At 52.5% G+C, this 24717-nt stretch overlaps 4 protein-coding genes across 4 annotated transcripts; 1 reads left to right on the plus strand and 3 right to left on the minus strand.

Annotated features, from left to right (window-relative positions):
• Window positions 1–459: 459 nt before the first annotated feature.
• Window positions 460–1921, minus strand: MAM_06238 (uncharacterized protein; the record flags this gene model as incomplete). Its single annotated transcript, XM_040825036.1, has 4 exons — window positions 460–864; window positions 945–1008; window positions 1097–1605; window positions 1712–1921. 4 exons carry the CDS (start codon window positions 1919–1921, stop codon window positions 460–462), a joined length of 1188 nt encoding a protein of 395 aa, XP_040676942.1.
• Window positions 1922–3421: 1500 nt separating this feature from the next.
• On the minus strand, window positions 3422–4951 carry MAM_06239 (Aldehyde dehydrogenase domain protein; the record flags this gene model as incomplete). The annotated part of the gene is made up of 1 exon (XM_040825037.1): window positions 3422–4951. The coding sequence occupies one exon, from the start codon at window positions 4949–4951 to the stop codon at window positions 3422–3424; it is 1530 nt and encodes a 509-aa protein (XP_040676943.1).
• Window positions 4952–5994: 1043 nt separating this feature from the next.
• MAM_06240 (choline oxidase (CodA)) lies at window positions 5995–7629 on the plus strand (the record flags this gene model as incomplete). The annotated part of the gene is made up of 1 exon (XM_040825038.1): window positions 5995–7629. One exon carries the CDS (start codon window positions 5995–5997, stop codon window positions 7627–7629), a length of 1635 nt encoding a protein of 544 aa, XP_040676944.1.
• A 1438-nt stretch (window positions 7630–9067) lies between these two features.
• MAM_06241 (peptide synthetase) lies at window positions 9068–23697 on the minus strand (the record flags this gene model as incomplete). The annotated part of the gene is made up of 3 exons (XM_040825039.1): window positions 9068–9211; window positions 9271–22678; window positions 22742–23697. 3 exons carry the CDS (start codon window positions 23695–23697, stop codon window positions 9068–9070), a joined length of 14508 nt encoding a protein of 4835 aa, XP_040676945.1.
• Window positions 23698–24717: the final 1020 nt, after the last annotated feature.

Genomic DNA, 24717 nt, shown 5'->3' on the forward strand with positions numbered 1-24717 from the left:
TGGCATCCCAGAGCATGCAAGGGGGTCGGCGACGGGCCAAGACGTCTGATATATGCAGATGCAAGATGTCAAGGAAATGCAGCCAAGTGCCATGGCAAATTGGGAGTGGGCCGAAATGAGTCATGGCCTCGTCGTTGACTTTTGGCTTCCTCCAGAGTGGTCCGCGAGTGGTCCAGGTCCAGATCCAGGTCCACGTCGAGGTCCAGGTCCAGTTCCAGGTCCACGATTCCAAGACGAGTCCAAGACGAGAGAAGAGGGGAGGGTTTCTTGTAACGCTGGGAAGACGAAGACGAAGAAGAAAGCAAGGACCCTTTGCCTTGGCCGATGCGACCAACACCGGTGTCGTGTTCAGCCTTATTTTGCAAATCTCTACAACTCCCCCCCAAAACACTCTTAACAAGATGCCGACCGCCTCTCCCGTCTGTAGACGTACTTCTGGTACCAACTCGTCGCGGCTCCTCAATGCTGCTCGTACCCCCTGCCCGCCTTGTGCCCAGCATGATTAATCTCCCGCCGACCCTCCTTGACATCAAAATCAACACTCACCAGGATGCCGTCGCTCCCGGCCTGACTGCGGCTGTCGTACCTTGAAAGCGCATGGGCCTCGTTTCCGTACGGCGCCATGTCCTCCCAGCTGGACAGCATGGTGTGCTGCGAGCGCAATCGAAAGCTGCTCCGCGCCGTGCCCCTGGACGGTCGGTTCGTCGCGCTCCGGTTGTAGTCGGAATTGCCGGACTCGCCATGGACGGTTTTCCCGAAAACGTACCTGTCAAAGATGGGCTTGATGCCAGGGACCGAGAGGGCGATGAGCGTGGCCCCGATCTCCGACGTTTCGACCCCAAGCATGGGATTGTAGCTCCAAGACTAGGGACACGGCCGCGTCAGTCAGTATCAGGACATGCAAAACGAGAACCGGGACAAGTCGCCGCGGAAACAAATCGTACCATGTCAGTCTCCCACTGTCCCTTGATGACGAGAACCAGCCGAGCAATCGAGATGGCGACTACGCTAGAGTGGCAAGGCCCCTTGTTAGTACCGTCGCCTGCCCGCGCTGTCCGCCCATACACCAGGCTCACCATGACGAGTCGGCACGCACCTAATGCCGGGCAGGAGAATGCCGGCCAGCTGCATCTTCCGCTTTTTCGGCATCTCCAGCATCTTCAGCATGGCAATGGGGATGCCAAACAGCAGCAAGTCGCACAGCAGCGACACCGTCGAGTTGACGCTGTACACCAGTCCCCATTGCAGACACGTGTACCTCTCCCAGCCGGGCTCCCAGCCGTACGGCCACAGCCCCGTGACGGGCTGGCAGTGGAAAATGAGCAGCAGCAGCTGCGGCAAGAAGCCGACCATGATGACTCCAAACACGGCCCGGATGGCGATGAGGAAGCCGCTGTGGAGGCCGCAAATGCGGTGGAAAAAGGCCAACCCCGACATTCGGCAGAGCAAAAGCGCCGCCGTGTAGATGATGTGGGCCGCAAAGTCGAGCACCTGGGTTCGCATGACGATTGGGACGGGCAGCACGTACTGGATGTAGGCAAAGTGACGGCCTGACCCCAAGTTGATGAGCTCGATGCTTAGTACGACAAAGGCAATCAGCAGAGCCTGCGTGATACGTTAGCAAGGGAGTAAGTATACTGGCACATGTATGCATGTATGGCTGGCGCGGGCTTCTGTAGCCGGCTTGTCGACTGAATTTTAAAAAACTCACCAGCGACACCACGGCCAGGCCGTCGTCATATCCAAACCTCCTCACGATCCATGCCCTCGAGACGACTCTCCCGCAAACCACCAGAATGGTCAGAACCGCCACCGCCAAGATGCCCACAACAGTCTCTCGGTCTTTGCTCTCCAGTAGCAACTCCCGGGTCACATCAGGAGGCACGCCGCCGGCAGCAATGGCCCGATCGACGTCGCTCATCGTGTAGTACGTGAACGTGTACGTGTACGCGTGCGCGGCGGATTCGAGGCGCCAAATCCTTCCGTATCTTGCCCCAACAAGAGCAGTAAACACAAAGTCTTCTGAGAAGCCAGACTCGAGTGTGGTGACTCGAGTGTGGTGGAGGAAGAGTGCAAGTCGTCATGCCAACGAGTAGTGTTTCTACATCATGGAACCCCTTTGCAGCGACAGACAGACAGACAGACAGCCATTGACTCCGAGCGCTTGCTCTACAATGCCAAGCGCGGAGCCCCTCTGGTCGTCCCCGTTGGCGAGCGAGACGAGGAGTGAGAGGGACAGAGAGATGCCCGTTGATTTCAAACTCGAATCACAGCTGGTGGGCTGGCTAGTGTGTCCCGAGTCCCGACAGACTGGTATCTGTCGGGCCAGGCCTGCCATGCGCCATTCGGCAGCTGCCCGGGGCGGTCCGGCGAAGGATCCATCCCTGGAGCTTTGATTTGCTCCAACGGGGGATGCGGATGGGGAGGCCGGTGGCGCCGTGGGAGGGACGACGGAGCCAAGGGGGCCATCACCGGCTGGAATGCTGCTGGGCACGCACCATCATGGCCGTGACGATGGATGGATGGGCTCTGGAGCACTCGAGGAGATCCGGCGGCGGCGGCGGCGGACAATGTGCCGACGCGATGACGCGGACCAGACGACCGAGTAGACCGCGTGCGGTGCATCATGTGTACGGAGCAACGTCGTTTGGAGAGAGCAGAGACTTGGAGAGGCACCGCCGCAACAGGCAAAGTGGCAAGTCGTCGTCTTGGCTTCCAAAGTTGGAGCAGGTGGGTCAAGGCCAGGCTCTAGAAATACTACATGGAAGGAAGGTGCCTGCAGCCCGCAGGAACGTAACATGCAGGATTTTGCAGACCGCTCGCTTAACCTGGCCTTGCAAAGTGGGGGGGCGCCAATTGCGTCAACGACCCGGGTATGGGAGTAAAAAGACGAACTACGGAGTACTTCGGCGCACAACGCTGCTCACGATGCATTGTCGGTCCATGCCGAACAGGGAGGGACGAGGGAACGGCCACCGACGCATTTGTTGATGTGCCCAGGTCAGGTTGATAACTACGCAGTTCAGGTTGATTTCCACTACTGGCTGAGACTGACTCGGTGTGGGGAGCGCATCCTGTCCACAGCGCATACGGTTCATTATGCCCCCCCCTCCCGGAATGGGATGCAACGGACAATTACCGACCGCCCTTCGCGGGCTTTTGCCGTCGATGGTCCTGGAAACCGGATTCTTGTGCTTGCAATTTCATGGACAATTGCCTTCTCGGTCCCCTCGACACGCCCTGCCTGACCCTGAGCCGGGTTGCGGTACGACTCAGTCGCTCACCGCTCGCATGATGCATCACGGCTAGCTTGATGTTCCGTAGACTTGGAGACACCGCTTCCAGTACAAACCTTGATTCCTCGGCGCATCGCTACATGGTCATTCTCGTCCCCCGTCATCGTTGTCCTTACCCATGCCCATCACAGCTTGGCAAACAGTCCCTTGCAGGCGCCCTTGCCCAGCTGTACCAGGGTGCTCTTGACTCTCATGTACGCCTGGATGCCTTCGTGTCCATTCTCCAAGCCGATGCCACTCATCTTCCATCCTCCCACTGGCATTTCCGCCGGCGACTCGCCCCACGTGTTGATCCACGTGATGCCCGCATCCAACCGTCTCAACACGGCCTGCGCAAGACCGACATCACCCGACACCACGCCGGCGGCGAGACCCATGGGCGTGTCGTTTGCCCGCCGAGTCACGTCTGCCACCCAGTCCTCCTGAGACCTGCCCTCCACCCGGTACGGCAGAACACACATGACGGGACCAAAGATCTCCTCGCGAGCCACACGCATCTCGTCGGTGCAGTTGGTAAAGATGACGGGCGGGACCCAGAAACCACCGGGGGTGGGTTTGTTCCTTTGGGCATCGACAGAGCCGTCGTAGAGGACCTTGGCGCGGTCGACGTCCTTGCCGTGCTTGATGTACATGTTGATCTTGTCGCGCTGGGCGGCGCTGACGACGGGGCCGAAATTGGTCCTCTCGTCGCGCGGCAGGCCCATCCGTATGCCCTCGCGGCAGCGCTGGACGAGTGCCTCTTCGACGGCCGCGAGCAGAGTGTCGGGGACAAAGACGCGCGTGCCGTTGGTGCAGACCTGGCCGGTGGAGAAGAAGTTGGCGGCCATGGCGACGTCGGCTGCTTCGGCGACATCGGCGTCGGGCAGAATGACGACGGGACTCTTGCCGCCGAGTTCCACGGTGACGCTCTTGATGCCCTTGGCGGCCTCGCTGGCCACTTTGCTGCCGGTGCTCACCTGGCCGGTGAAGCTCACCTTTGCAATGCCCGGGTGGGCAACGAGCGGCGCACCGACGGCGGGACCGTCGCCGTAGACGACGTTGAAGACGCCGGCGGGCAGGCCGGCCTCCATGTAGATCTGGGCCAGGGCGTTTCCGTGCAGAGGCGTCACCTCGCTGGGCTTGTACACCATGCAGTTGCCGGCGGCCAAGCACGCTGCCGACTTCCACAGCGCAATCTGGATTGGATAGTTCCAGGCACCGATCCCGGCACAAATACCCAGCGGCTCGTGACTGGTCAGAATGTACGCATCCGGGCGGAGGCGGGTATGCCGGCCGGGCAGGCCACCGGCGATGAAATGGGCGTAGTACTCGAGGACGTCGGCACCCGTGACCACATCGACGGTGGACGTCTCCGACCAGGCCTTGCCCGTGTCGAGGGTTTCGGTGAGGGCGAGATCGTCGTTGCGCTGGCGGAGGAGAGCGGCGGCGCGAAGCAGAATGGCGGCTCGCTTGGGGGCCGGGGTTTGCGACCAGTGGGCAAAGGCTGCTTGCGCATCGCGTACGGCGTCGTCGAGCTGTCGGGGAGTGGTGGTGTAGATGGTTGCGAGAGGCTTGCCGGTGGTCGGATCGATGGATTTGAACGTCGTCGAGGGAGATGACGTTTGAGGCTGTGGCCTGCCAGAGTGGAAGGTGTGAATCTCGTCTGCGAAAGTCATGGTGGATCTTGGAAGCTCCGAATGGGAGCGCCAGACGGAAGCTGTCCCCTGTGTGTGGGTGAGCTGCTCTGTCAATGCGCAGCAGACAGGAGAGGAGAGGCGAGGCGAGGCTGTCGGGAGCACGGAGCAGAGATGGATGGATCGTCGTGGGAGGATAGAAATGGAAGTCGTGCCAATGCCAGGTTGCTTCGTCCGACGCCGACGCTAGCCTTGAATAATCCGGGGCAGCAGCACACCACACCACACCACACCTCACCACACCGCACCGCACCGCACCGCACCAGCACGTGTGCACCCCGCTCCGTGCGGAGTAACTATGTGCGTGCTTTGCCACGAGCTCACGTGCAACAACTACCCGGGTCCCTGGAGCCTAATCATTGGCTGACTGCATGGGCCAAAAGATGAAGCCCAATTTTGTAAATTATACCCTGATAAAAGCCACCAAGAGAGGATGGTATTTATCAAACTCTTCAACCCTTCGTATTTTTCCCTCTTCAAAATCCAGCTTATTCTGGTAAACTTCGTACTAGGGGATCCCGTGTGGCAGCCGGGCGCTAACCCGAAATTCGCAGCACGGTGGGTCAAAGTGTGCACAGAGCAAAGACTAAGGTGTGCCCCGAGCAACTCACACCAACTTGGAGGTCCACTGTCGAGTAAGCCCAACGACTCGAAACCAAAAGACGAGAAAAAAAAGAAAGAGGCTGTTGCTACTTACTCAGTTGGGAACATCTACTAGGCAGGGTCCCGAGGTGGCTGTGGGCTCGCGACTCGAGACTGGAAACCTGTCCTCTCTCTCTCGCTCTCGTCTTACCCTTTCCATTCTTCACTTCCGCCCTCTGTACCCAAAAAAAGAGTTCGGCTTCAGGGACTGCTCTGTCCAAGCACTGAAATAGCCTCGATTCACAGGTGCAGGTCATCGTGGTTTGTACTCGTCCCTCCACCGCCGCCGCCTCGGCTCCCAATCGTGACTTGGTTTTCGCAGAGCTCCTCCAATTCAGCCTCCAGCCAGCTTCGAAAGCCCCCAAAAGTCCAGCTCGGCCAAAATGACGACCCAGTTTTTCCCCCAGGGATCCGAGTCCTCCTACGACTACATCATCGTCGGCGGTGGCACGGCAGGCTGCGTCATCGCTTCTCGACTCTCGAGCTATCTTCCCGAACGCAAGGTGCTTCTGATCGAGGCCGGCCCGTCTGATTTCAACCTCAACAACGTCCTCGATCTCCGCCAATGGCTCTCTTTGCTTGGTGGTGAGCTCGACTACGACTACGGCACCGTTGAGCAGCCCATGGGAAACTCCCACATCCGCCATTCTCGTGCCAAGGTCCTCGGCGGCTGCTCTTCTCACAATACCTTGATCTCTTTCCGGCCCTTCCGCCATGACATGGACCGCTGGGTCGAGCAGGGTTGCAAAGGCTGGACCTTCGAAAACATGATGCGCCATGCCGACAACTTGCGCAATACCTTCCAGCCTGTCCACGCTCGCCACCGCAACCAGCTCTGCAAGGACTGGGTCAAGGCCTGCTCTGATGCGTACGACATCCCCATCATCCCCGACTTCAACCATGAGATTCGCACCCAGGGCCAGCTCACTCAGGGCGCCGGCTTCTTCTCCATATCCTACAACCCAGACAACGGCTATCGCAGCAGCGCTTCTGTTGCCTACATCCACCCGATCCTGCGCGGCGAAGAGCGCCGTCCCAACTTGACCGTTTTGACCAAGGCATGGGTCAATAGGATTGTCGTCGAGAACGACATCGCCACCGGCGTGTCCATTATTTCAAATGGCCAAAAAATCCTCCTCAGGCCCCGCAAAGAAATTATCCTTTCAGCCGGTGCTGTGGATACCCCGCGTCTCATGCTGCATTCTGGCTTGGGGCCTCGTGCCCAGCTTGAGAGCTTGGGCCTCGATGTTGTCAAGGACATTCCCGGTGTTGGTGAGAACCTGATTGACCATCCCGAAACCATCATCATGTGGGAGCTCAAGAAGCCTGTGCCTCCGAACCAGACCACCATGGACTCCGATGCCGGTGTCTTCCTCCGCCGCGAGGCGACCAATGCCGCCGGCAACGACGGCGATGCTGCTGACATCATGATGCACTGCTACCAGATCCCATTCTGTCTCAACACAGCGCGCTTGGGTTATCCCCTCATTAAAGACGGTTACGCATTCTGCATGACCCCCAACATTCCTCGCCCCCGCTCTCGTGGTCGCGTCTTCCTCACCTCGGCCGACCCTGCCGTGAAGCCTGCTCTTGACTTCCGCTACTTTACCGACCCTGAAGGCTACGACGCTGCAACTCTGGTTGCGGGTATCAAGGCTGCCAGGAAGATTGCTGAGCAGAGTCCGTTTAAGGACTGGCTGAAAGAGGAGGTGGCGCCCGGCCCCAAGGTCCAAACTGATGAGGAGATCAGCGAATATGCTCGCCGCGTTGCCCACACTGTTTACCACCCCGCTGGCACCACCAAGATGGGAGATGTTACCAAGGACGACTTGGCTGTGGTCGATCCTGAGCTCAAGGTCCGCGGGATCAAGAACCTGCGTATTGCTGACGCCGGTATCTTTCCTGAAATGCCCACCATCAACCCCATGATTACCGTTCTGTCCGTTGGTGAGCGTGCTGCCGAGTTGATTGCTTCTGAGGAAGGATGGAAGCCCGACAACAAGCCGGCTAGGTTATAAGATAAATCCCTTGGCTTGAGTTGGGCAGTGAAGATGCGACTGTAAGAAATGTCAACGCTGCAAGCGTTTCATGATATGTCCCACGTGCTGTGACAAGTAAGTTGTTCGCTCGTGTGGATTGCGCGAGGTTTTGTTTACCGTGGCGGTGCTGAAACCACTGGGTGTTGTGGCATGTTTTCTGAAATGCAAAATGACTTGTATGCCAATGTCTTCCTTGTTTAGATACTTGCCTAGGCAGTGAATCGTAGGCCATGGCCATTTGCTCGACGTGCCAACGCTTCTGATGGGGCAGTCCTGTCCATCGCCGTGGTTCCTTCAACCTTGTCACAGGCATGTTTCCGACGACAGAAGCCACTATCATGAGCCTTGCTGACGGTGACCAAGAATCGTGTCGGAAGAGCACTCCGGCCGGGGGACAATCATATATGCCTTGACCGGCTGCGTCAGAGTTCCATATACAGACCCAAATATCCCGTGTTCTGGGGGTCCCCAGTCCCCAACTGGTGGCACACCGGCCCAGTGTTTCGGGGCGTCGTCCGAAGAACCGCAACTAGGGATACATCTCCTGCCCAATGCAAGGCTCCCCGTCGTAGCCGACTGGAAGTGCGCCAGCGTAGAGCCCGGAGCACTCACAAGTCAACGGCACGATGAATGGCGGCGGAACATCCCGAGCCTTGTTGTCGAGAAACGCCGAGCACGTCCTGCAGTCACCTGCATCTTCTCCCCTGCTAGTCCCGGAAAAGATGGTAGCACGGCCATGGAAAGCCGACGACGGGGATACCGGCCTGTTAAATAGCCGGGCCTGGAATCATTGCCGTCTCACTAGTTGCCCGGCGCCCTCGTCGGACTGTGATACCGTCTCCTCGGGTACAGGCTCATCTCGATGGAGACAATCTCACCACCTGCTTGCTGGCTCGCTCGTCAGCTTGTCCACCTGCAACATGCAAGGCTGCAAGGTTGAGGGACGAACTGGCAACGAAGGAGCAGCGGGCCTCGGCGGACAGGTCTGACCATCATGGCGGGTCTGGCCGATGCAAGGACAAGAATGGAAAGATGTCAGTACATAAATATCGACCTCGAATCTGCTGCATCGCATTGGATCAGTTTGGCCATTGCAAGGCGAGACCGCGGGTCGATGGGTGGTGGAAACATTGGAGTCGGTGGCAACACCTGAGTCCGTCCTGGAGGCAGGAGCGATGCCGCGGGACTGGTGCCTGACTCCCGACTCCCGACTCCCGACTCCTGAATCGACAACAACCTCGGCTTCACCAGCCGGCAGCACCGCGAATCCACAACCAAGAGTAGATTTTGAACTTTCTTCTGGTACATTCAACGATTCACAAAGGACATTTAGTCCAAGCCAAGGCATAAACACGATAGATATTGGCGAAAATACTCTCCTTGCAATGTCACGCACAATCCCCACTGCAAACTCAGCCTATGCTTCTTTCGAGCTTGTAAGATGCTGGATAATGTTATCCACGATCCGGGGACCATCTTCGTGAGACAAGGCATCCGCAGATCCAAACACGCCCATGTCCAAACTTTCTCCATGTACTGATGCTTCGATATCGAGGGAGGCCTTCAGCATCACGTTAGTAAACGACGCGAATCGGATAAGGCTAAAAAGAAATTGTTTACCGGATAGGCTTCCCTGACAGCATTGTTCTGCAGCCAGGGCTCTCCCAGAAGCTCGGAACCGTTTGCAGATAGTCTGTCCTCCGTCATCTTTCTCGTGAGACCGGGCTTGTCTGGGTCTGCGTCGTCGTCCAAGAGTGAAAGAAAATTAACAAACTTTCGAATCCGGATGCCTGTCCAGTTGTAGATTTCCCAAAGTCCAACAGTCGCTCTGGCGTCGGATTGAATGAGCCGCAAGTCCTTGAGGATCGCAGCAGCTATCTGGACCAAATTGTTCCCTGGCGCGACTTGCACGCGAAGCGGGACAAGATTCATTGTTGGATACGTTGGATCCAATCTGTCCGTCTCCCCGTCTCTGTTGGCTAGATAAATGCCGAAGAGCACCGATCGTGGAATGTCTCGGGCTCCAACGTTGGCACTCAAGGTCTTGGCGTAGGCTGCCAAGAAAAGCGCCTGCAAGCTCGTGCCGTGTGATGATGTGAGTTGCTGCAATTCTTTGATGTTGGGGATGGCTTGGTGTCGTATATATGACACTCGTTCGCTGGAAAATGGTATTGGGGGACCTGGTGATGTTGAACATCCGGCCAAGTATTCCGACCAAAATTTCCTTCTGGAATCGACGCTTGCTGTAAGCGTCGGTTCGATGGTAAAATTTTGCCAGACTGCGACATCCGCCGTGTGGAACGTGGTTCTTTCTGCAGTGTTGTGTATCTCTTGGTAGAAGAGCTCCATGAGTTTGGGCAAGCTGAAGCCATCGTATAAAGAGTGGTGGATGCTCAGTCGCAGCAGCCAAGGGGCTCCGTCTCCGACTCTGAAGACGGAGAAATGCCACAGCGGCTGAGACGTGTGCTCCGAGTGATTAGGGTCGGGCTTCAAAATGACTTGAATCCACGGTAATTCTTTGTCTCCAGTGGACACGAAACGAGAGCGCAAAATTGGGGTGCGTCTCCAAACTCGATCCCATGCTGACACAAGTTGCTCATGTGTATAGTCCCCGGTAACCTCGTGAGAAAACTCAGGATAGAACACTGAGGCGTTGGAGTTTTGCCATGTACTCAGCATATAGACTTGCATGGGAGTGGCAGGTATGACGACTTCGACATCTTGTTCCAGGATATTGTGTGGGTTGAGCAGACCATTTTGAGAAACAGACGCAGGAGGCTTCCACTGCAGAGCATCAAAAGATCCCTCGCGTTGACAGCGATGGCCTTGCTCCGCCAGCCGGACGATTTCCATGACGCTATCAGCTCGAATGAGATGGCGTGGCTTGAGGTCGATTTGGACCTTTCTTAGCATCAGAGAGACCTTGATGGCGCTAATAGAGTCTAGACCGAGGTGATAGAGTGTGGAGGTGGGAAAGATTGACTCGGTAGGCAGGGACGAAGCGTCTGATAGGATCTGGCGGATGAGCAAAGCAGTTTCATTGCACTCAAATGCATCATCCGCACTATTGTCAGATTTGACATCCGCTTGGTCGGTAGCTGGACGCTCCTCTGTGACTACCTGAGGCAATGCGCAGATAGATACGAAGCCACCTTGAAATGAAAGCACTTCGGACTCGGGGAAGGCCAAGAAGAAACTCAAGACTTGACTCAAGTTGTGCAACAGGCCCTCTGTGTCGAGTTGTGAGACGATGTCTGATTTGCAGGCGATGCGCCAGCGAAGCTGGTCCTGTATGGGCTCTGCTTCGACACAGACGGGATACTCGACCGCAGATACACCGCCTATGGACCTCCAAATTGAGCCCCAAGAGTCGATGTTGGGCGCCTTTTGTAAAATGAAGAGGGAATTGAACAGCTCTCTGCGTCCAAGCCCTGCGGCTGCTTGTGCCTTTCGAAGTGAAAATCCTTGGTGATCACGTACATCTGCAACATTGGCCTCCATGTACCTGAGAAATCCGGATACGCTCGCGTGTATAATCGAACGGACTGCGACAGTGTTCATGCATGGGAATACCAGCTCATCAGCACCTTCAAAATCTCTGCCCGACAGGACGATTCCAAACACCGTGTCCAGCGACCGCAGAAAATGCGCAGTAACTGCTGCCCAGCAAGCCGTGCACAATGCCTGGAGGCTGATTGAGGTCTTCCTGCAAAATTCGCTGATTTCAGTCAGCGAATTTGATGACAATCGTTCGCTCCTGATGACGCCACCGGGACTGGGTCCGGCGGAAGGATGGTCCGACTTGAATACAGTCGGGCTGGCGTTCGCCAAATATGTTTCCCAGAAGCCTTTCAAATCACCATATCCATGTAGAGGACGCCGAGACATAAGGACTTCTGAGTATCTTCGTGGCTTGAGTTTGGACTGGTATGCCTTTGCTAGATCATCGTACAAGAGAGCCAATGACCAGCCATCGTAGAGAGCATGCGCCATGGAAAGAACCATGTAATTTTGGCTGTCTGTGGAAACGAGGGAAACTTGAACAAGGTTACTTCGCGCTTCACCCTGAATCGCAGTCTTTGTCGCCGTCTCAATCAAGCTCTGCATGCTTGAGGTGTTGGAAAGTTCACAGATAGCGACAGGCACGGTGGCTAGCTTATACACGACTTGGCAGTAGGCCATGTCCAGATGATGGTCATCGATTTCGATAAAAGCAGTACGGAGTATTGGCGATGAATCGATCAGTTCCATCCAGGCATCTCTCAGCTTGTTGAGGTTCACTGTTTTGTCCAACTCCATGATGTCGTGATTGAAGTACCATTGGAAATCTGATTGTATCATAGCTGCAATCATGGACTCTTGAAGAGCAGTTGGCGGAAGCACGATTTCAACATTGTTCATATCAACCCCTTGACCCTGAACGTATGAACGTAGGTTAGAATACATCTCTGTCTTTCTTGTATCGACTGGGATTCCTGGGACCCCGTCTGATCCTGGAGTTAAAGCAGCGGCAGCAATCGCTGAAATTGTCTGGTGGCGCATGATCTGAGATGCAGACAGTTCTATATTTCTCTTTCCAAGTCTGGCGGAGATTTTGATGGAATCAATACTGTCTATCCCCAAGTCCAGTATTGAAGTTGCAGGAGACGTGTCTTCTGCTGGAATATTAACAAACATGCAGAATTCGTCCCTGATCGCCGCTTCAACTGGTGTCCAGCCGAGTTTCTCTGGCACGGAATCGTTGGGACCGACAGGTGCCGGCTTGGCATCGACGGGAAAGCTGACAGTACCATGTGGCGACTGAGAAATTACCGTACTAGACTTGATTGTCGACACGATTTGTTCAAAATGGTCCAACATTTTCTGCAATGTATCCCTCCCCGCAATATCTGGGCGAGCAACCAGATGAAGGCTGAGATGGCCATCACTTGTTCGAGTTGCCTCGAACACTAACGAATAGTCGAGACTAATGGCCTCATTGTCGGTTATGGCCCACGGTAAAGCTTCAATATTAGGTTCTAACTTCTCCAGTTGAAAAGAGAAGAGATTATCGAACAACGGTTGACCATTTGAGCACCATTTCTGGATATCACGGAGTGGCACATGCTGGAAGGAAAGAATATCGGTGTTGAACTGGTGACACATTTGTACCAACGCCTCCCAGGAGAGGCCGTTCAGGGTCACGTTGAAAAACGGAATGGTGTTGAACAAAGGGCCCACGGTATTCTCGACGTTCGGCAAGTCCAGCGATCTTCCAGCTATGATTATGCCGATTGTAAGTGGTTTGGCGATGTGCGTTTGGAGCACGATCGTCCAGACGGATAAAATGATTGTCTGGAGGGTGACGTTTTGCTGGCGACGGAGATCATCCAACCGTGTGATTGTGAGGCGTCTGGAAGAGGACACAATATCTCCGTTCTGGGCGATGGCCGGCGGCAGCTTGGGAATTTCACACCGCTGCCAACGTTTCAAGTGCTTGGTCCAAAATGGCTTGCAGTAGTCGAAATTGCGCAGGAGGCCGAAGGACAACACGTCATAAAAGCTAGGTCCAGCCGGTGGCTTCCTTGATAGACATACGGATGACGCATATTCGTTCATGAGGTTGAAACTGTTTCCATCATAAATCCCATGGAAGATGAAGAGTCGAAGCGCTTGCCTGCCAGGTCCATTTACCTGGATGAACTTCAAAGGAGATAGAATATGCAAGGCATTATCTTGGATCCAGCTCAACTTTGCCTGCTCCAAGACGTCGTCGATATCTCCATCGTCACCAACGACCAAGCTCTGCCATACGTCATTGATTTCGTGGAGGGAGACTTGAAGATACCCATCAGTTGATTTCATGAAAACCGATCTCAATATCGAATGGTCCCGAATGGTTGCCTCCCAAGCTTGTCGCACCTCGCCCATTGGAACATGATTGTTGACGTGCAAATCAAAACAGTTGAAATACATGCTGGGGCCTCCTTCTGCGACGGCGGCCGATATCATTCCTTCTTGGAGGGGAGAACACGGCGCGATGTATTCTATGTCGGCGGTTTTCACCCGCAGATGGCGGCAGACGGGAGCTCGGTACCGCTGCTGAAACGCTCGTAAGAATTGCTTGATATTCTTGGTTCCATCAAGTACTTCGGTCGACGTATTCCTGCTGGCAAGTGATCGGGCCAGATCTGACACAATAGGACTGCGCAATATCTTGGCAGGTGTGCTCATCGGAAATCCGCCGCTCTTCAGTATTGTCGAGAGCTGCAGGGCAGAAATGGAGTCAACTCCAAGATCAAATATACTTGTTGTCTCGGATATTGCAGATGTAGACTGGCCGCTGAAATCAGCAAGCGCCCTAGTAAGACGTTCCATAACAGTTGCATCTATCGTGCTACTTGAGGTTGCCGTGGCTCGTCCAGTGAGATTTACTAGCTCGTCCGAGGGGAGGTTTTGGAACAGCATTTTCAGTTCTTTGGCCTCGACCTTGTTGTTTGGCGACAGTGGGATATGCGACAGTCTAATAAAATATGTTGGAATCATGTACCCAGGCAAACGATCGAGGCACGCTGCCCGCCCTTTGGCACCCAATTCGTTTCTATCGGGCACGAGGGAGACGTCAGACATCCTCTCGTCATCCCCAACCAGAAATGCGACCAAGATATCCTTGCTTCCGTGGCGTATGACGAGAGTGGTAGCATCTTTGACACCAGAAGTATTGTTCCGAATGACGTGATTTATCTCGCCAATCTCCAGGCGCTGTCCCCGTAGTTTGACTTGATCATCAGCTCTGCCAAGGAAGTCAAAGCATCCGTCGTGAAGAACCCTCACGAGATCTCCCGTTCGATAAATTCGCTCGTTGAATTCTGAAAGCTTTGGAAATCTCTCGTCAGTCAACTGCGGCCGATTGAGATAACCTTTGCCAACCAGCTTTCCTGATACGCACAACTCCCCTACGCCCCCTCTCAGTACCGGAATATCAGTACCTGGCCGAAATACGTACGACCCTACATTCGGGAACTGTTTTCCAATATTGCTTGGCCTGCCATTAACTGGGACTCGTTGATACATTGTGACGCCTATCGTGGCCTCCGTTGGTCCGTAGGCATTGTAAATCACCGCTTTGGGTCCCCAGGCGTCCAAGATTTCTTGGTTTAGCTGCTCTCCGCCAGTGATAAAGACACCCTTGCATAGGCTCGGAAGCTGATCTGGGTGAGTTAGCCGCGCCAGGCTGGGCGTCAGGTCTATGTGTGTAATTGCCATCTTGCCAATTGATCCGGTGAGATCATCAAGTACCATGTCTTTTGGTGCGGCAACAACCGTAATACCAACAGACCAACTCCAATATTGCTCAAGCACAGAAACGTCGAAATGTAGTGCTGCAAATTGAAGCCATCTGGAGTCCTTCTGCCAGTGGCCCTGGAAGAGGTGTTGGAATGCCATCATGGCTTGAACAGCGTTTTCGTGGGTAATTTCGCATCCCTTGGGAGTTCCAGTGGTTCCTGATGTGTATAGACAATAGCAAGTGGTTTGTGGTGTAAACATTCTGTCATGGCCCATCGGGCTGGCTGGATATGACCCGAGGCTCTCCTCATCAACAGCGATGACAGGTATCTCAAGGGCAAACAGCAGGCTAGAGTTCTCATCCGTTAACAGGCATACAGCCTTTGAATCATCAAGAATGAACTCCTTCCGTGCCTTGGGGGCATCGGGGTCAAGAGCCACAAAGGAGCAGCCAGCTTTGAGAATGCCCAGTATCGAGACGTAGGCTTCGGGACACTTGAGGAAGTGAACAGCTACAATGTCTCCCACATGAACAACTCTGGACAACAGATGAGCAACCCTATTTCCAAGGTCATCTAGTTGCTTGTAAGTCCACGTTCTTGTTGAAGTAGGTGTGCCGTTGAAATCGGAAACAAATTCCAGAGCTGGGAAGTGAGGCTGCAACTCAGCGTTCCTCTCAACAAACTGATGTAGAAACTCCACCGGCGCATCCATTACAGCAACACTGGGGGCGGTTATCGAGAACAGGCTTTTCTGATATTTGTAAAGCTCATTGTGCGTCTCGTTTGGCCGTTGCAACAAATGAATCAACACGGCGTCGAATTGCTGAAGCATCACTTCCGCTTGCGCATGTGGTACGACGTCGGATCTGGTCGTAAGTCGAAGACGAAGTTGGCCATCTTCACGTGGTTCGACTTCTAGTGAGACTGAATACTCAACAGACGGGTGGTCCTCTATCAATTTCCAATGTCCTGTGTTCAGGTGAGGGCCACCTGATTTTTGATAGACCAAGATGGTATCAAAAATTGGTGAGGCGGGATGGCCTAGCCATTTCTGAACCTCTGCTAAAGGCTTAAACTGATGTCTATATAGGTCAGAATTGTACTTCATCATACTCTGCAGCAGCCCCATGTTGGAGTCTTCTGCCTTTGTCACGACCGGAACCGTGACTAGACATGGGAACGGGTTGCGGGCGGTTTCGTCTGATGTTCTTCCGGCCAGTACGACACCGAATACAACGGAGTGTTCACCTAGATAAGATGCTAATATACGCGCCCAGCCTGCTTGTAGCACAGCTTGTATTGATACGCCCAGTGCTTGGGCGGCCTGTCTCATCTCTTCGACGGCCATCGAAGAAGCGCATTCGTTAAAGGCAAGTCTTCCAACTGGCTCTCGTAGCGACGTCATTATTGGAAATTTGTTGACAACTACTCTCGCCGCCTGCGCCTCCCAGAATATCTTGGCTTCTGACTTTTCGAGTTTTGCTTTCGACAACACATCCGCTAGTGCGGGCTCAATGCTCGGGAAAGTGCATGGTATGCCTAGGAGGAGGCTTGAAAGGCCTTTGAGCAGATCATCTAGAGACTGCGCATCGTAGAGTGCGTGATGTATAACAACATGCATGAGCATCTGCGAATTGGTCTTCACCAAGGCCACCTTCCAAGGTGAGACATGGAGGTTTGCAAGCATGGACAACTTGCACTCCGATATCCAACCACTCAAAGCAAAAGGCCGTCCATATAATAATGTAATAGGATGTGACAGATGAGCGGACTTTTCTCTGACCATTGCGAACGTGCTGTCTGAATGTGAAACGGGCACAAATCCAGTGCGTAACATCGGGTGGCGACGATGAAGTAGCTTCCATGCGGCAACAAGGGAATCGAGGTCCACCGTATCACGTATCTTGAAAGAAAGTGAATTGACGTAGTCTGCTTCGCCTGATTGCACAAAAGCCACTAGCATAGCATTTTGCACGGGGGTGCATGGGAGAATGGCTTCAATTTCTGCGGGACAGCACAGTTTCTCCAAAACGTCCTTGCTTACTTGGCTCTGGAACGAGGAGAAGTCTGTACGGATATCCTTTTGCTTCGAATCTTCTGAGTTTTGCTGTATCCTGAATGATAGTTTGCTGCAGCTAGAACACTCTATGACATCAGATGAAGATACAAGCAGATTTTGAGCTCGTAGTGCTGATGCAACTTGAACTGCATTAATGCTGTCCAGCCCAACTTGAAAGATGGTTGTTTCCCTGCGGATGGTAGCTTCTGGCACTCGTGAAATGTTGGCGATGACTTTTCGTATCTTGATTTCAAGGCTCGACCATTGGCTGCTGGTTGTCTCGATCGAGTCAAGTTCACACCTCTCTCTCTTGAGCACAAGACCTAATAGGCCCTGCGAAAGGTGGCTCGGGATGGTCGTTCGACTTGGGACCGGCCCGAAAGGTGACAAGACCATGGATCGTAACATAAACTTGAACATGTCCGTGAACACTGACGCGAGCTCAGCTGTGATCAAATTCATATCGAAGTGCAAGTTAACGACGATAGAATTCAAATTTGGGCAGGGTATAACTTCGCAAACAATGGGAATATCCATGACGCCAGTATCCTCTTCAAGGGTCCATATATTCTTGTCCATCTCTTTCAGAGGCTGCTGTAAGAGTAATAGAGTATGAAATAGATGTCGACTTTTGCCTCCGACAACTCTTTGTATAAGCTTCAGGGGGGAGAATTGATAAGGCAACAGCTTTGAATTAAGCTCTTGAGAAGCTTTGGCTAAGTCGATATTTCTCGCACTCCTTGAAGTGTCTAAGCGGATGGGGATTGTATTGAAGCAAGGTGCAATCAACTTGTGAAGTCCGTGAACGTCAAGCGTACGACCGCTCACAACATTTCCGAAAGAAACGTCTGGGTCGTCAAAGACACACGCCAGAACTGCGGCCCACGAGGCCTGGCAAAGTGATAGTAGTGACAATCCCATGGATCTAATTCTTTGCTGTACATCTTTGAAACTCATATCAATGGATGCAGTGTTTGTGCTTTGATTGAAACTTGATCGTGCTGATCGTCCAAAGGTCGCTAGTGGCCGGAATCCATGGAATTGCTCTTGCCAAAAGGACTCCACGTCTGATGGCAACGAGAGGGCCTGTTGGAGGAAAGGCAGATAGGATACAGGGTCTTGCAGTTGACATCCGTGAGCCAATGCTTCAATCTCTCCCCATAGGTTTCCCATTGCTATGCCATCGTACAAAGCATGGTGACATACAAAAGACAAGAAATTCGACCCCTTGTATCGAATGAGCCCTAGAGAGCATGGAGGTATCATGGAATCCAAAACGTCAGGAAGCGAATCGAGATGCTGCCGGCTCGCCCCTTCGAGAGATGGCACGGTGACTTCGAATGCTCTCCACGGAAGATCCCAGTTGCGCAAGACCACTTGAGCGATAGGATGCCTCGGGTCAGTCGTAGTGACAAAACAAGTCCTCAGAATACCATGTCTCTCCGACATTTGTCTCCAATAAAGCTTCATGTCTCCGGGCATTACATGTAGCCTGAGGAGTATTCTGTTGTAGTAACTCTCCTGACCTTGTAGCAACATTGCTTCTTGCAAGGGCATACATGGTAAAATAGCTTCCACATCTTGTATCTTGTGGGCTATAGAATTCCCAACTTCTCTTTCAAAATTTCTCAATAACGTTTGCATCTTGCTAGACAATTCAGTAAGATCATTACCATCATGTCCAGCTAGGAAGCTACCAAGTTGAGCAATAGTAGGATTCTGTAAAATTGCTGATATTGCAACTTGAGAATCTAAATGCCTTCTCAGTGACTTGGCCAGCCCGATCGCAGAAATCGAGTCGACCCCTAAAGTCAGGAAGGGTGTCCATCGTCCAATCTCATCAAGGGAAACATGCATTGACTCGGATATGGCTGTCGCAATCCTTGACTCAATGTCAGTCCAGCTATCAGCAACGTCAAGTTGACTCGGCGCTGGAGATGCGTCCTCCAGATACGCAGTTGAAAGGCTCTCGAACCAATGAACCAAGTGTCGTCTGTCCACCTTCCCACTAGATGTCATTGGGACGTATGGTATCGGAATAAGATAAGAAGGCACCATGTAAGTCGGCAATTTCGCTTTGAGAGTAGCAAAAAGCATTTGGTTGCCACTCCTCGTTACGTCGAGCGGGTTTGAGGACGAGGCAGAGACACACGGCTTGTAGAAGGTAGCCAACTGATCTGACCGACCAGACCTGCTCCGCACCAGTATTGTTACTGCGGTAGTCGCCGACGTTTCGCTTGTCAAAATGCTATTGATTTCCTGGGCCTCGATTCGCTGACCGCGAAGCTTAAGTTGGTCGTCGAGTCGGCCTATAATGATCAAAGATCCGTCAGGGAGCATTCGACCCAAATCTCCAGATCTGTAGATTCTCCCAAAGGCTGGATGCTCAATAAACTTCTGGGCTGTAAGGTCTTTATTGTTCAGATAGCCCCTGGAGACTTGACTGCCACCAAAGCAAAACTCGCCGACCCAGCCACGTGGAACTGGATCCAGGCCGTCCGGTACCATGACGAAGACGGATGTGTTGGGGAAAACCCAGCCGAGATGTTCGATATTGTCGCCTTTGGTCATCCTTTTGACACTGCATATATTTGTCGTTTCTGACGGACCGTAGCCTTGAAATAGTAAGCTTCCCCATTTCTCAAGTACAGACATGGTCATGGGCTCTCCAGCAGTAACGAGAAACTCTACTTGGGGTACATTTCGGGGATTTATTAGAGAGGCGACAGTAGGGGTCAAGCTGAGGTGTGTGATTTGCAGCTCTCTGATCCAGTGTTCCAGATCTCCGAAGATGACATCATCTTCTGCAGCGCATAGACTCATTCCGGCATACCATGCGTAAAATATCTCGAAAACTGACACGTCAAAAGCGTGAGAGCATGCTTGCAGGAGCCGGGAGTGCATCGATGATTTTGGATAGACAGTGTTCAGATGGGTGATGTTAGTAGCGAGGTTTCTTTGAGACACCGCAACGCCCTTCGGTATCCCCGTGGTCCCAGAGGTGAAGATGACGTACGCAAGACGATCAGGATCTGGCCGAACGAATGGGGGGCCTGAGGGCAGACTGTGAAGTGATACAGTATTCATATTTAGAACAGCGTTCATTCTGGGAAACCGAGCCGCATCGTCTTCGACAAGACAATACTTAGCATTCGATTGTCGAAGTATTTCTCGCACTCGGTCCGCCGGTGTCGTTGGCAAGATAGGCAAGTAAGCACAGCCTGCATTTATTATACCCAAAATCGAGGTGTATAAAGTGGTAGACTTTTTCATCATGATGGCAATAACATCACCTACTTGGGCTCCAGAGTCGCGGATATAATGAGCTGTTTGGTTTGCAATGATGCTCAACTGTGAATAGGATAGTTTTGACTCTTTTAATTCTCCATCTGCTGCGTATGCGACAAACCTTATGGCTTCCGCATGAGGGTTCCGCATCAGTGACGTCTTGAATAGAGCTGCAACGTCATCTGGTTCGTTATCAATTGTTGTTGTTTCGCTGTAGATCGACATTTCCAGCCCTTGAAGATGTCTTGGTGATATGAGTGGTCCCTCAGGCTCGGCAAGAATTATTTCGCACATCTCTTGCATCTGTTCGACCAAGAGGGCGACAAATTCCTCAGATATGACCGAGGAGTGATACGTCAATTGCAGTGCGTATCCGTCATTCCTCGGCTCAACTTCAACCAAAAGCTTCGTATCGAGCCTATCTATATGTCTGATATGCTTGAAAACGCTGTTTTGCACTTCCCATTCATACAGGGACTGCTGATATACGAACAAGACATCATATATTGCCTCCGAAGGTGTAAGACCTGCGAGTTTGCAAATTTCAGCTAATGGAAGGTTGCAGTGCTCCATAATGGCACGGTTTTGGGCTTGAATAGTCTTAAGAACATCGACGTTCGCGTCCATGTTACTCGTGTCGATTCTCAACGGCATTGCCGCAACGCAAGGACCAATGATACGCTCAATGCCATCGACGGGAATAGTCCGCGTCGAGACAACGGAACCAAGTAAGATGTCCGGGTTTCCGACCACCCTTTGCCATGTCATCCCCAGGGCCGCCTGAAATATAACCTGAGTACTTATTTCATATGACAAGGCCATACTTTGAACAATGTCTGGGGACAATCTGAAAAAGGCTTCTTTTGACAAAATCTCGTCAGGCTGCGGTTGACCAACAAGTTTGGGGAAAGGAATTTTGTTCCAACCAAGAAGGTTACTTGTCCAGAATGCTCTGGACTCGTCTCCGGGTTCTTTCGCGACTTGAGTTTGGAAATCAAGGACCTCCTTGAACTGTGGTCGAAGTGCCGGGACTTCCCCCTTCACGATGCACGAGACATCCGCAATAATCATGTCCATTGACCACCCGTCGTAGATCGAATGGTGTGCATAAACGAGAATGCCCGGCGAGATATCCTCTTCGTGGTCTATTATGTGAACACGAAATGGCCGTAAAAGGTCGTCCGGAGCTTGGAACTTCAATCCATAGTGACTCCCTTTGTGCACTGTAATTTGCCCATCAAGGGGCTGCGAGAACAACACGGAGGTATATTGTCCTTCCCAGTGGACAAAGCCTGTTCTTAGAATCTCGTTGGACTGTATGACTGTTTCAAAGGCCTCGAATAGCGCTTGTGGAGTTGTGTTGAATGGAACATCGAAAAGAACTTCATTGCAATAATGCTCCGGATTGTATTCCGTTTGAGCCAACATAGCAGACTGCAAAGGCGTGCATCCCATCCAATTTTCAACTAAGTGGCTTAGTCCAGGTAGTAACGGATGCAGCTCAGATACTGATCTCGATTCAAGTAAAGGGGCATGCGTGTCTTTGCGTAGAAATAAGCTCTCAAGAGGCTTCTGCAAACTGGTGCATACATCAGCCAATGTCCGGCATTTCAACAAGCTCGCAACAGAAATTTCGTAGCCTATCTGCCGAAGCGCAGCAACCAATCTTATTGCCGATAAAGAATCCAGACCGACAGATGTCAATGTAGACGCGAGGTTGACCGACCGATGCAGTGTCTGCCAAACGACGTCCAATACTGCTTTCTCCAGGGCTATGGGCTCATTCAAGACACTCGGGGCCACATTCTTGATCATCTTTTGCTGCAAAAAGTCGTTTTTTAGCCGTTTGGTATCAACTTTGCCACTAGGCAGTCGAGGAAATTCCCTCATAGTCACTAGTTCGCTTGGTACCATGTATTGAGATAGCCACGATTTGCAGCTCGACAGGATATCGTCCTCATTCACGGCTTTTTCCACCGAGCAAAAGAGCACCAATTGGGAGTCAATCACTGAAGCGCTAGCACCATGGCATCCCGGAGTCCTCAGCGCAGCATGCTCGATTTCTGCAAGCTCGATACGCTGCCCACGAAGTTTCACTTGACCATCTGACAATCGACCAAGGCACTCAAGAGCGCCATCAGGACTCATGACTGCTTTATCGCCGGTGCGATAGACTCTTCCGTAGGGAGAGTCAATGAAGACGGACAAGGTTTGCTCCGGTCTGTTGATGTAGCCTCGAGCTAGTTGAAAACCGCCTACGGCAAGCTCTCCCGCTACACCTTTGGGGAGAAGATTGAAGCTTCGAGCATCATCTGCAGATTCTGCAGGCTCAATGACGAAGCAAGACACGGTGTCAAGCGGCACCCCAATGCTCCCGGGGGACGACTCAGATTGGAGGCAAGTTTGCAAGGTGCTGTAGCAGAAAGCATCAATTAGCCAATACGTTCTTCATTGGAGAAGGACAGAAATATGGTACCAGTGAATAGTAGCTTCGGTAGGCCCATACATGGCCCATAACAAGCTCTCACGTGTGTTACTCCCTCCAAACTCTTGTACGACAGGCATTTTAAGCATTTCGCCTATAGTCATGAGCAGCTTGAGTCTTGGCACGGCTTCCCTCCTCTTCAACAAACTTGCCGCAACTGTTGGAGTCAATTCACAAGCATCAACGTCCATTTGGCGCATGGCTTTAGGGAGGTCATCGAGCATCTCTTCCCTGTTTATGCAAATAAGGGTACTGCCTCTGAAGAGAGCAAAGAATATCTCGAAGACAGACACATCAAAAGTAGGTGCCGCAAATTGGAGAAATCGTTTGAACTCGGGAATATGTCTATCGTGAGCTAACAGCGCTTGTGTTGCCGCGCTGTGGGTTATGCCCACGCCTTTGGGGGTACCAGTAGACCCTGATGTGTACATAACATAGGCCAATCGATCTGAGTCTAATGTGAAAAGTGACTCTCTTTTGGATACGAATCCGAAGCTTTGCGTGTCCACTGGAATGACGGTGACATCGCACTCTGGTGGTATCTTGTGGGCAAGCTCTTGTGTTACGAGCACAATGTTGGCGGACACGTCTTTCAGGATAAACTTGACTCGCTCGGGAGGCGCATCAGTGTTCAGGGGACAAAAGGCCCCCCCGGCTTTGAGTATCGCCAGAAGAGAAATGTATAGATGGTGAGATTGAGGTATTAACACGGGGATGACTGTGTCCTTGTCAATATCTCCGGATTCTGCAATTAGAGCTCCCATAAGGTCGCAAAGACGGTCAGAAGCATCATGCAATTCCTTGTAGGAAAGTGATGTTTGTTCATTTCCAGACAAGAACTCTATTGCTGTTGCTGCATTGGGAGGAGTGACCAGATGATGCAACAATTTCGGCCCAGAAAGGTGTTGAGGATTCGGGTTGCAGACTGATAACTCATTTCGCTCCATTTTAACGGCGTTTCATTGATGAAAGAAGCAGTATTAAACTCAAAAGGCGTGTCTTGATGGCTTGCAATGCCACAGCCGGGTGACGTGCAAAATGTCTGTCTGTCAAAGCCTTCGGTTAAGATACCGCCGGCCTTTGCCAATCAGGAGCAACTCGTGTATCATGCAAAACATACGTCCAGAGGAAAGGGGTCAAACGGCGGCACAGCGAATCGATGCAGCATTGCCAGGACCCAACCTTGCCTCCTTCAGCCCAAAAGAGGGATCTCTCAATCTCGCTGCGCTTGCTAAGGCGGATGCAAGTTAAGATGACCTGATGAGCCGACTGCTAGGTCCTAGATGTATCATTGGAAGCGAGCTAAAGCGGGTGGCGCTGCCATGTCCCTGATAAAGGAACCAATGAGGAATTTGATTATTCACCAAGAAGGACAATGTGCTCGTCACAGATGGTTCAAAAGGTTGCACTGGTAATTGCGTGCATCTGCGGCAGATGACAATCAAGCCTGTCAGAGGTGAGGAATTAATCAGCGAGGCTCCGACTGGCCTGCAAGGGAAACCAATAGCCTGCGATCTCTCTCTCTCTCTTGTTACGATCCACCCACCGCCTGTCGCGGCAAGTATGCGCAAGCGAAAAAGGGTTGGTTTTGCAGGCAGAGTCGAGAATCCGGATGTCGTTGGCGAAATGGTGATGCAGATTGAATGACTGACCAACTACTAGTCGCGAGTCAAGAAGGAACGCCGAGCGGCTCCTTCCCCGTGCCACTGGCTACGGGACAAGCAAGGGTGGGATAAAGTTACCTAAAGTCTTGGTACCGGATTCCCCTGCAGACTTTGCTAACAGCCGGTGGTATGACTACAGCGGCTTTCTGTTAGCACACTAACCCCTGTTAACAACCCCTTGTAAGCCTAATAAAACAGGGTCGGAGTGAAATCACTCAAGTTTCCAGCGGAGCGGTTGGCAGAGATTCACAACTTCAACCCCCGAAACAAGCCATAAATTTGCGGTGTGTATGTGTGTTTGTG

This window comes from Metarhizium album, assembly GCF_000804445.1.
Source record: "Metarhizium album ARSEF 1941 chromosome Unknown scaffold_19, whole genome shotgun sequence".
NCBI lineage: Eukaryota > Fungi > Ascomycota > Sordariomycetes > Hypocreales > Clavicipitaceae > Metarhizium > Metarhizium album.